Source organism: Montipora capricornis, chromosome 3 (assembly GCF_036669925.1).
Source record: "Montipora capricornis isolate CH-2021 chromosome 3, ASM3666992v2, whole genome shotgun sequence".
NCBI lineage: Eukaryota > Metazoa > Cnidaria > Anthozoa > Scleractinia > Acroporidae > Montipora > Montipora capricornis.
In genome coordinates this window covers 71,438,606-71,451,105 of record NC_090885.1, presented here as the reverse complement: position 1 = coordinate 71,451,105, position 12,500 = coordinate 71,438,606, and the positions used below count along the sequence as shown (strand labels likewise).

General features: G+C 37.2%; 1 protein-coding gene across 13 annotated transcripts in view; it reads left to right on the top strand.

Annotated features, from left to right (window-relative positions):
- The window catches only part of LOC138043928 (uncharacterized), a 28,824-nt gene that overhangs the window by 846 nt on the left and 15,478 nt on the right, over window positions 1-12,500 (top strand). For 3 of the 13 annotated variants that reach the window (XM_068890457.1, XM_068890455.1, XM_068890458.1), the window contains exons 2-4: window positions 955-994; window positions 2,945-3,018; window positions 10,486-10,607. In XM_068890457.1, the coding sequence (XP_068746558.1) occupies window positions 3,008-3,018; window positions 10,486-10,607 (133 nt within the window). In that variant the 5' untranslated portion in view covers window positions 955-994; window positions 2,945-3,007. Of the gene's footprint in view, window positions 1-954; window positions 1,036-2,083; window positions 2,253-2,944; window positions 3,019-3,990; window positions 4,036-10,485; window positions 10,608-12,500 lie in introns of those variants that run through there. The other 10 variants (XR_011131363.1, XR_011131362.1, XR_011131364.1 and 7 more) reach the window with 8 other exon arrangements.

The window sequence follows — 12,500 nt, the reverse complement described above, 5'->3', positions numbered from 1 at the left end:
AGCAGCACTCGACTCACTCAATGGTTTTCTGTTGTCAATGTCTGATATTATTGTGAAGTTAATAATAGCTGATTCTGGTAGTTGAGCATTTTCCCGTGTTTTGAATATCTGTGGCTTTTACAAAAAATAATTGTCTGATAGCAAAATTCACATGTAGCTGGCGAGATCGAAGAAAAAAACCACAGGCGCAGTCACCTAGAGCGATGGGATACTCAAGCTCCAACACCATGCGATTGCTCAACACAGTGTGCATTTAATTGTAGGGCGTTTCCCAATGGGCAACAAAAGAATTTATCAGTGCAACCAAATTTATGGGTTTAGTTGGGACAACCTGAAATGTTTTTAAAATTTGAGCACTGGACACATGCTTAGATTTTACTCAGTTCTTTGTTTTTCGATCAGCTTTGAAATTGTTTTATTATGAAAGGGGATAAAGACTACACTGATGTTTTGAAGGGAACTTCTGTTTGTAATTTGGAGAACAAGACGCCTGGAGGTGTGTACACGGGATGGGTCGATGTGAGCATTTAACTTTTTGTAGCGATACACAGTCTGCTTGCACTAGCAGACAAGCTTGCATTAGGCAGGCTCCTGCTTCCATGAAATTGGCAACAAAAGAAACCTGAAATTTGAACAGTGGAGTGGCAACGACACAAGGAATTTTCTCACATGAAGTAAATTGAGAAACTGTTAAGGGTGATCCCCGTGAGGATATGTAATTTGACTGCAGCAAAGGGTCATTTTCAGTCTTCGGTTTTGTAAAATGTTAGGGGTTAGGGTTAGGGTTAGGGTTCATTTGTAAATGTGTCCCCATACTGTAAGTTCAACAAACTGCGCAAATTGGATTTGTTTTTCAGTTTGTGATGGTAGAGTGTTCATAAAAACAACACTCCTTTAAATAGCTGGCCATATTATAGCCAAAAATTTCATGAAATCATCATTTTGATTTTACAGACCTTAAACCTGGATCAAACATTAAGTCAAGAGGAGTGATGTGAGTGCTAATTTAAGTAACACTGCTGTCCATCAGGCACAGTAAGCAATAATAATAATAATAATAATAATAATAATAATAATAATAATAATAATAATAATAAAGGAGAGTACACATTGTAATATTATAGATGTATCATTCCCTTTTGAAACCCGTGTTGTTGACAAAGAAGGAAAAGGTGGACAAAATTTAATGTCGGGATCTGAAATGGGAATTGAAGAGGGTCTTGAGCTGCAATGAAGTGATGATGGTGATTCCCATAGTAATAGGAGCTTTGGGTGCAATCTCAAAGAATTACAACCATTGGTTAGTGAAGACCAGTGATAATCTGAACTTTGGAACCCTCCAAAAGGCCTGCCTCCTTCACCTGTAGGAACTGCTAGCCTAAGGATTTTGTGATATGCACTGAACATCCAAGGTTGCAGGTTGCAACTTGATACTCAGTTGAACATTACCAGCTTTTTAAAATCTTTAGCTTTGAGATGACAAATAATAATAATAATAATAATGATAATAAAATCCTACTTTTTGGAGTATTCATGACTCCATTATCAAGGAAAATATAAAAAAGATCATGCAAATTGCAACATTTAAAGGGGTTTTGGTGTGAAGAATTAACATAAGAGGGTGCGAAGATTATAAAAAGATTATAAAAGAAAATACTTTTGCACGAATGGAGTCTGATTGCACGTTGAGATTTGGCATTAACGCTCTTATAAAGAGCATTTCGTACACTAAGCAGTCAAATTTGTTTCTGGATTTCTTAAGCACTTTGAAACGCTTTAGCAGGCCCTAGGGCATTGTCCCGTGCATGTTTGTATAGTGTATAGGGCCTGCTAAAGCATTTCGAAGTGGTTGAAGTGCCACTGAAACGAAATTTTCGCATGTGAGACTTTTGCTTAATAATAAAGTTTGAACCTTATTTGGAAACACTGCCGACTTTCTTTTCGCACGCGGTGAGGGAAAACTGCTTTTTCAGCTGTTCGAAGTTGACCGGTTGACCCTAAAATTGGCGGCCATCTTGGCACGGCCAAAACCATGTAGTGACGTCACTGGTTGTATTACTCTCATTCCTCGCTGAAAATTTATAGTGATTATTGGGAGAAGAGACTAGTGTTCGAAGCCCCCGAAAAACATCTTTAAGACATCTGAGAGCTGTGAAGCAGTTAGTAACAGTAGCCTTAGATCTTGCAGAGGGCGGAGAATTGATCCTGAGGCCTTTAAGTCTATTCAATTGCATATTTCCAGGATATTTCATGTAAGCAAGCAAACGAGTGCTAGTTGTTAAGTCGCAAAACGATCGGGACATTAATTTTGGTCAAATGGCGTCCACTCATTTAAAGGTTCATAAAGTAAAACAAGACATGAAAACAAGAGAAAGCGGCTTTTGAAAATATTATCCGCAGAGCTGCTGCACGAATCGCAACAACAACGCTTCTAGTCTTCGACTCGCTTCGCTTCGCTTCGAGGAAACCGGACGCTTTGTGAGTTTCACCGCAGACAAGATTGTGCCGCAGTGACCTTTAATCTGGTTGTATCTGCCACATCCTACAAGTTATCACAGCAGCAACAATTTCAGAAACGCTCAATTTTTTTTTTTTTTGGAGGTATCGAATTTAAAACTATAAAGGCAAACTAAGCTGCCATCATGACCCCGTGTTTTCAGGAAATGAGAGAGCGTGACAGTGTCGGTGGCGAAAGATCATATATAAGCTTATATGCAAATTATAAAAAGATAACCTCTGGGCTAAATTGCAGAATACCCTGGGACTTTTCCTTATTTACGCGTAGCCGGCTACGCAAAGCTTGTGGGCCGTTAACCGCTTTTAATTAATGAAGTAAAGTTGCCGAGGATATATATTCAAACCTAGTTTAAATACACCTTAGATAAACCTGAGAATCCAAATTTCAGATCCAGGCTGAAAACAAACTATGATGTATTGTGTTTAGGCTTCAGGTCATGATATAAAAGTTGCCGCACTCGTCTTCGAAGTCTCCCATCCTGTACTCAAGATGTTCGAAAGGTATATCATTACTGAGCTGTTCTAATCGCTAGCATTCATTTTGGTGAATCTACACTCTTGCGCCCTCTAACGTCTATGATGTGTATTTTCTGTCAAGGCTGGACAGAAATGACAAGGTAGAAAACTTGTAGGTATCGATAATATGAAGAATAACCTTGAATAAATCAAGTGAAAACAAGAGAGAATCTATAGAGCTTCATACGTGAATACAACCAGTGACGTCACAAGGTCTTTAAACTCGGTTCTTGAAAAAGTTGATTTCGGCAGCTGAAAACAGCTCTTTCCGTTAGGAATTGACAAAAATAAAATTCACCATGATTTTAAGCACGTTTGAAACTATAGATTGGGCGAATAAAAGTGGCACTTTAAGAAATGGTGAATAAGATGATAGTAAAAGCACGTATGGACGCTGGAGCATGTTATGGCATCAACATATGTGCAGAAGTAGCATTCAAGGATGGGAAGATGGGAGAAGGAGAGGAATTTAGGGTCGTGGAAGAGAGGATGAAAGCACTAGACCCAGACCAGGGCGAAGTTTACAAATGTCTTGTGTGCTAGCAAGGTGACAAGATTGATGTGAAGAGGGTGATGGAGAGAGTTAAAAAGGAAGTCGAGAAGTGGATGGAACAACTGGTGAAAACAACTCTAAACGATGAGAACCTCACAAGAGCAATCAATTGAAGAGTAATACCCATAGCTAGATATGTCTTGATTGTGTGCATGTTGTGAAAAGGAGAGATTAAAGAGTTAGACAAGGTTGTTAAAACGGTACTCATAAAAGAAGGATTCCACGTTAAATAAGCAAGTGATGAGAGGTTGTATGGAAAAAGAAAAGATGGAGGAAGAGGATAAAAAAGCTTCAGGGAGATGCATTTAGAGACCAAGGTACAACTTGCGTGCTACATGGCAATCTCAACAAATGCATGGATCCAAATATTGTATAAAAATGAGTATTAATTTTTTTTTTAAAAGGAGCAGACATTCATAGAAAGAGAGGCAGAGGAGGTGATACGAAAGGTGAACAATGAATTCTTGAGTTGCACATCACGCAAGTGAAAACATAAATCGCTTACCATTATTTTAAGAAATTGAGTCAAGAAATGGAAACGTTATAGAAGAGGAATAAATATACAGCAAGTCCAAGTCTCAGGGCTGTGCGATATTCCATACTTGAGTTATTCAGCAAAAAATATTACTCAAATTTTTAGAGTTTAGTTTGGAGGCGCCATGTTGGTGAAAAAAGCTGTTGTAGCTGGTCGAGATAAAAACTCAAAAGGCTCTTTAGTTTTTTTATTTTATTTTTTTTGTGACATCACGTTGTTGAGAAACTTGAGAGATACAGGGTAGTTGGGTAGCTGCATGCCTTGTTCAGGAACTATCTGCAGGACCGTAAACAAAGAGTAGTTGTAGATGGGATCGCCTCCAGCTGGTCTTCCGTGGCTGCTGGAGTGGCTCAGGGAAGTTTGCTTGGTCCATTACTTTTCATCATCTTTATCAATGATCTGCCAAGTGCTCTGCTTGAAGGGAAATCTAACAGCTATCTATGCTTATGGCACTAAGCTGTACAGAAGTATCTCATCATATCCAGATGCAGGAAAACTGCACCAAGCCCCATACATACATACATACATACATACATACATACTTACATACATACATCCTTTATTTGATAAAGCAGGTTGAATAAATGGCAGCTAATGCTGATGTGTACAGGTCTGCTATCTACTTTACACAAAGTGAATTAACATCTCAAAATATATCCCCAGGTAAATAATTATTATAAATACAAAGAATACGTAAGTAAATATATAAGCGTAAGATGACTTTCTAAAAATGGGTATATTAATTACAACTAAGATAACTTTAGACAATGCATTAAAAGATAAAGGATGACTAATCAAAGTAACTAGTAATAAACTAGATATCAATAATACATAAATTCATCAATTATATTATTAGTTGCAATCGAGTTTGTGCTGTAAGTAATGCATTTAGAGAATTTCTTAATTGCTAGCCTTGAAAGAGGAGTAGCTAGGCTTGGACTTTAATTAGCTAGGTAAGCAGTTCCAAACAATGCTAGCACATTGAGTGAAATAATCATGTAAGGCTTTGGACTTACAAAACACAAGTTCCAATCTTAAATTATCTCTTAAATTGTGTGAAGTTTCGTGCTTTGTAAATAAATTGTTGATGTCATCAGGAGCTACATGTAAGTTATGAAAAGCCTGGTATACAATACAGGCAAGTCTTCTCTTATACATGTCATGTATAGATAACCATTTTGCCATGCCGAGAACTTCATGTTTTGGGGTAGATATGCTGATATTGTGAATCAGTCTGGCAGCATGGATATGCGAGTCCTTGAGGTCAGCCAACAAGTTAGAAGATCCTCGCAAAGATATACAATAAGTCACACTTGGCATAAATAGATTCCAAAGTGGATCGGTTGAAGGTTAAGTTTAGAAATCCTTGCGTTGAAGTTTGAAGTAACCATTTTGATGTGAGGAGACCAGTTGAGCTTGTTATCAAGTTTGACTCCTAAACAAGATGAACTGGAAACACAATTGATGGGTATATAGTGATGAGTCTGATTGGACCGAGGAATGGTGTTTTTGAGATGAACATTACTTCAGACCTGGCTGGATGGATGAACATGGAGTTAAATTTAGACCAGGTACACGTAAGTAATTGATGCAAGAGATTTTGAATTTGGATTGAAATGGAGTCAATGGAGTTTCCAATAGTATGGGCAGTGGAGTCGTCTGCGAACATTTCTATCTATGAGTCAAGGAACAAAGGCATGTCATTTGTAAAGATGCTGAAAAGTCTTGGGCCCAACAAGGAAGGTTGATCAGAGGTTAATCTCTTTTCTCAGAATTCGTACCATTAATAGACACGAACTGGCGGCGGTTATCCAAGTAATTAACAATCCAGTCAAATGAGTCACCACATAGACCTGAAGCCTGGAGTTTTTGAGGTAAAATTTGATGAGACACACAGTCAAAGGCCTTTGGAAGTCAATAAAGATTATGCCAATTGATTTTCTTTCATCTAAAGCAAGCCTCCATTTCTCTGTGATGCTAAGAAGCAGCAATTCAGAAGATCTACCCTTTCTGAAGCCCCATTTGGAGGCAGTAACTAGGTTGTGTTCAGAAAAGAATCAAGTTGAAAACAAGCAATGCTTTCCAATAACTTGCTTGGTATATTTAGAAGTGAAATTGGACGATAATTTCCACAGTCCAGAGTACTACCCTTTTTATGGATACAGTAAACCTCTGCTGTCTTCCACTGCGATGGAAACAGGCAATCATCAAAGCTCTTCTTTGCAATGTTAAGAAAGTTATCAATGAAGAGACCACCCAGCATTTCCACTTCTTTGCCAGTAATATTATCAGGGCCACAAGCTTTTCCCACTTTGTTGTAGTGCTTGAAACAATAGGATAGGAGCTCTCTATTGATGGTAAATAACTGTAAAGAAGGGGTAATTCTGTGAATGTGATTGACTAGTTGAGTGGCAATATCCAGGGCTGATAAACTGTTACTACATGTATTAGCCAGAGTTGAACATATATTGGTAAAATAGGAGTTGAATTCATTTGCTTTTGAAAGATTGTTGGTTAAAAGTGAACCAGATTGAGACTTCACTGGGGCAATGATAGAGCACTTACTGTTACCTTGGAAGGATCTGACTAGGCTCCAAAATTCTTTACTGGATGTAGCATTGGTGAGTTTGCTATTCCAGTAAGAAATTTCAGCTGATCTTAACAATTTAGTACAATAATTTCTTTTTTTTTGTAAGCCAACCACTCCGGAGATCCTCTTGGTGTTTTTTGGGCTTTAAGGAGAAGATTGTATGTCTTATTCAGCTCTTTTCTAAGGGACGAGGACATCCAGGGAAAACTATTAGATCCTAACTTTATCCATTCTAAAAGGAAGATGTTGGTCGATGATGTACTTGTATATGGTTTCCCATGCCCAGACAGAATCATCAATATCATCAAAGATATCACAGATAAACCATGGAGCAGAAGCAAATTCAAGTTGAAGAGCTTTGATGTAAACTCTTTTAAAATCTCAGGCTAGCTTTAATTTAGGTTTCTCAGAAATCCTTCTCAAATTTACAGTAGCATAAACCAGGTGGTGAACGGATATCACAGGATTGCAGGCACCATGACCATAAGTTTTGGACGGAACAGAGGTAATACTCAAGTCAATCAGAGAAGATGAATTGCCAGTGATTCTGGTGGGAATGTCGATAATGTTCTTTAAATTGAATTCACAAAGTAGGTTCATAAATTTCCTTTTCAAAGAAGAGTCACATGAGGATGATAAATCAACATTGAAGTCGCCCAATAAGAAGATGTTGGAAGGTTTTCGCCATAAATTTTCCATTGCCAAGGAAAACTCATTGAAGAAAGAAGGGCAGTCAGGGGGTCTGTAGATTGAACCAATCAATAGTCGCTGGGAATGGAGAGATAAATCAATCCAAGTAGCTTCTAAAGACGAATTAGACGAAAATTTGCTCGAATCATGTGCATTTAGGTCTTCAGAAAAATAAATTACGGATCCTCCACCTTTCCGACCATCTGTCCTGTCACGTTTAGCGATTTTGTAGCCAGGGATATAAATATCCGCATCCTTATTTCTGCAGCGGAGATGAGTTTCAGTGATAGCCAAAACGTCGAATTTTAAGGCGAGTAATAGCACCTTAACATCATGAATCTTGCCCAGAAGACCATTAACGTTCAAATGACCTATTTTAAGGCCTTTGAACGAGTACAGTTCTCCATGCAGAATTAGTTAAAGTAAATGTGAAATACCTTTTGACTTTGCATACTGAGACCTGGTAAGCGGGCCAGGATTTAATAAGATGTCACCAGAAATAAATAAACGAATCTGTTAGAAGCAGCTGGTTGAATTCGCATAATATTGCAGCCTTGACGAGAAGAAGCCTTTTGCACGTGGAGAAGAAACAAAATGGCAGCCACAAGACCAAGGGCAATCGAACACATAATTTGACGAATCCTTTTCAGCAACCTTCGAAGTAGCTGAATAGAAGCTGGTATCATCGTAGTAGTACTGTATCGAACTACTTTCAGAACTCAAGAGATAGTAAAACAATAAAAATGTTAAAGTGGTACTACAACTAAAAAAAAATTTTATTTTTCCTTTGGATTTCAAAACTATGTTAACTAAACACTAACTCACCCAAGTTTTAAGTTCTGATTTTAAAAAGACACCTGTTTATTTTAGCTGGAGTTTTCTTATTTATTGGTCTGCCATTACTAACTCTAAAATCTTGAGAGAGCTGGGTCGAGGAGAAAATGACGTCAAACACTCACTAGTTTAAGAATGCAATACGTGTGTATGCGGCCTAATTAATATGCAGCATGGGAGTTTGGGGCTTTCAGACTTTTCAACCCGTGTTTTGCATAATTGTCTTTACACGCTGAAATTTTAAGCTAGTGAGTAAATGACGTCATTTTCTCTAGATCCAACCCTCTGAGGTCCAATCGGCCAGTTTTGAACGTGAGTAATGGCGGACCATGAAATGCAAAACTTACACTCAAAATAAACAGCCTTTGGATAAAACTCGAAGCTCAAAATTTCGCCAGTTAGGTGTTAAGCGAACACGCTTTCAAAATCTGAAGAAAAAAAGGAAATGATTTTTTGATCGTAGTACCACTTTAAAACTTTAGACAAGCTAAGAAATACACCATGCTCACTCAACTGTCCCCCAACATCTTGATTCTGTGGAGTCGTATAATAATATTAATTGTAATACATCAAAGTGCACAGTTTTATCTGTAACCAGGAATAATAACACAATAAGCTTCGATTACCATCTTGGCCATGTTAGCCTACAACTTGTGAAAGAGGAGAAAGATCTAGGTGTCATGATAACTAGCAATTTAACATGGGAAACTCATGGTTACTGCTAAAGCAAATAAGCTACTTGGTCTTCTTTGTGGCACCTGTCCCATGCTGACCAATGTCAAGGTTACTAAAACCTTGTACCTGGCACTAGTGAAGTCCCAAATGAGCTATGCAACTGAAGTATGGTCCCCTGACTACTTAACCCTGAAGCATAAAGTCAAAAGAGTGCAGAGAAGAGCCGCACACTGGATTCTGCAAGTCAAGCCAGGAAAATTGTCTTATAAAGAGAGACTAATTCTACTGGATTTGTTACCACTCACCTATGACTGTGAGGTCAAAGATCTAGTGTTTCTTTATAAGTCCTTATAGGGCCACATTTATATTGACATTAGTTTTATTAAGAGGGTAAGCCATGGCCTTACTCGACGAGCCGGATCTTTTGCTATAAAGTATTTGGAAACACCCTTCAGTAAATCAGTTGCCAATCAGTCCTCCTTTTGTAATCGCAGCATTTAACTATGGAATCAAATAAATTATGTACTTTAATTCACTCTAGTGCCTTTTTAAGTATACAGACTTTTAAGACCTGTATTATTGATTTGTACAAAGATGAATTTTGGCTTTGAGCCTGACAAACCATGCTCTTGGGTAGTATGTAGTTGGGAGGTGCTCTTCATGGGCCTTGTGGTCCCTTTTGCACCTTACCTTTTAGTCTATGTATAATTTGTTTATTTAGTTACTTTTTTATTCAGATATGTCCACAAATGCCCCAAATTAGATGCATGCAAATATCAATAAGCATCACGAAGTGTCCCCTTGCTTTTCTCAACTTCAACATCACTTATGCCGTGGAATACAGACAAGAAATGTCACAAAGTGTCCCCCCAATGCTGCTCTTTAAGTAAAGATTAACTGCTGCATTTACCCAGAGCTGAAAATAACGCCAACCTTTATCCTTACCTTGTTATTGAAATAGGTAGCGATTGCTTAGACTTAAAGGGACACTTCATGTTGAATGTCAAAATTGGGCGAGCATCTAATTAGGTGCATTTCTAGACCTAAGTGTATTTCTGGAGACTAGGACCAATTTAATTTAATTTTATTTTTTGAAAAAGGGGATCTAGCCAAGCACAAATGCTTTACTAATTGGGGAGACTACAAATCAACTGAAATAAGAACAAATCAAATCAAATGTAGGTTTCTGAAGAGAGGAGAAATACGAAAACCCGGGGAAAAACCACTTGGAGCAGAGTAGAGAACCAACAAACTCAACCCACATATGGCATTGAATCCAGGAATCAATCCTGGGCAACATTGGTGGAAGTCGAGTGCTCTCACCACTGCACCAGCCCTGCTCCTCAGGGTAATTAATCATAGGTAATCACAAGGTAACAGGAAAAGTGAGCAAAAATAGTTATTATTAGTTATTTCCTTGAATAATGAAGGAATAAATTCAATCATTTTTACAAGGTAAAGTAGGGTTTGTTATTTTAAATTTATAGTACTGCTTGCTCCTGCTCGGAGAGGCTGTTGTTGTTAGGGGAGTATGGACAGCTTCACAACTTAATAAATTGTTCCTTTTTTGTTTAGCTTGTGTGGTAAAAACCCAAACAAGTCAATCAATTTTCTTGTTGTGCAAGGAGATACATTAACACGCCTGGTTTGCAGCAAGTACCTCATTATGGCACTTCATTTGTCAAGGACCATTCAAGGTATGTAACTGCAAAATACAAGGACACTTTATACTGGCCCTTTGACATCTGGTCTTGTCACTTGTTACTTAAAGTGGTACTATGATCAAATTTTACCCCTTGATTTTTTGAGTGTATCACGTAGAATTCCATGAAAGAACAAAAACGCCACTTACCGTTTTCGAATATCTTCATTAGTTCCGGAGATATTTAAGTTTGAAAAATGGATAAAATATGCAAATGAGATGACTGATGATGTCATACAATCAACCCAATATTATATTGAGTATATAAATATAGCTACTTTGACCAATTTGCAGCGCAGACCATTGAAACTTGGTAGTCTAATAGTTCTACAGGAAACATACCTATGGCTATAAAAAATTCCGTTCCCATGGCAACTCACTCTTTTCCAATCCCCACCCACTTGATTTCAATATGTTAGTGATTTTCAGCTTGAAAAATGTTTAAAAAAGGCCACAAACTCAAGCTAACATATTTATATCCCTGGTGAAAAGATCATCAAAGATCCCTTGAGGATGTTTGAGGAAACAACCAAAGATCCTTGGGGATCTTCAAAAATCATATCCAAGATCCTCAAGGATCTTTAAAGATCTGGTGCAAGATCCTTGAGGATCTTCAAAAACCCTTGCCAAGATCATGTGCACAGTATACTCCACACATACATCCTTAAGGATGTTTATGTTTAAGTATCATTTAGGACTTTACAGGAACTTAGCCAAGAATATTAATTTTATTGTCCACCTTCTCACCCTGAATTGCACTTAGTGGACTGCAGTTTGATGTACAAAATTCTTTTATTTAAACACCTGGGAAAAGGAGCTTTCTTTCTGTAGAAGAGAAACTTCAATACATAAAATGCTTCATTTGTCTGTAAACTATTTTTGTTATAATGCTAAGTATGATTGAAGTAAAATAACAATGATGAATCATGAGAAATCAACATCTGACTTTATTTGCTAGCATTCTTTATTGAACTGAATGAAAAACAGCCACACACTACGATTCTCACTTGAGTGAGATGTAAGTGAAGTTTTTTAAGGCGAACCCTTAGCACCCTGGCTCGTTATCCAAAAATGTGCACTAACTCCTGGGTCAAAGGGATGGTAAGAATACAATAAAAATCTAACAAACCTGAACAAATGATGCATTGACTATTGTTTTTCACAGACTTGATGTGGATCAAGTTGCCTTTGACAACATTGTTGTTTTAACATTGAAACTCTGTGACAACTTTGCTCACATCTTATTCAACTGACAATCATAGTAGCTTTTGGAGTTATTTGGTCACATGGTTATCCATTAATTAAAAGTTTAGCTGCATACAGTAAACCAATTTCTTAAAATTACCTTATATGACTTGAATGTATATTAATAATCATAGAAACAATAGAGATAAAATATACATGTAGATACTCATACAGTTTTTATCAAGTACTCATTAATATTGAAGATATGGCTGGGAATATTCAAAATATTTTCACAAACAGCCATTTTTATCGCGAAAACGTTTCTTAAAATAAGACAAAAACCTTAAATTGTAGCCAAGAAAAACAGCGAAAGAGAAACATTACAAGTACAAGTAGATGTACTACAACAATAACATTTGATTTTACCTAACACATTTGTATTTATTTCATTTTATCTATCTTTTTATTACTAATTTTTTTCTTCACTCAGTATTTGGTGCTATTGTTGGCTGAGGCTGCTTTTTTAGAACTTTTTCTGAATATTTTTCGGTTATGCATCCTGAAAGAAAAACAAAACCATAAGGGCAAATTAGTCATATTGATTATCATGAATTCCACACGTACTCGCAAGTCATACCGTGGAAGTGGAAATAAATGTGCATCACCTAACCTTTGAAAATTGCTATGAACCTCAGACACATGT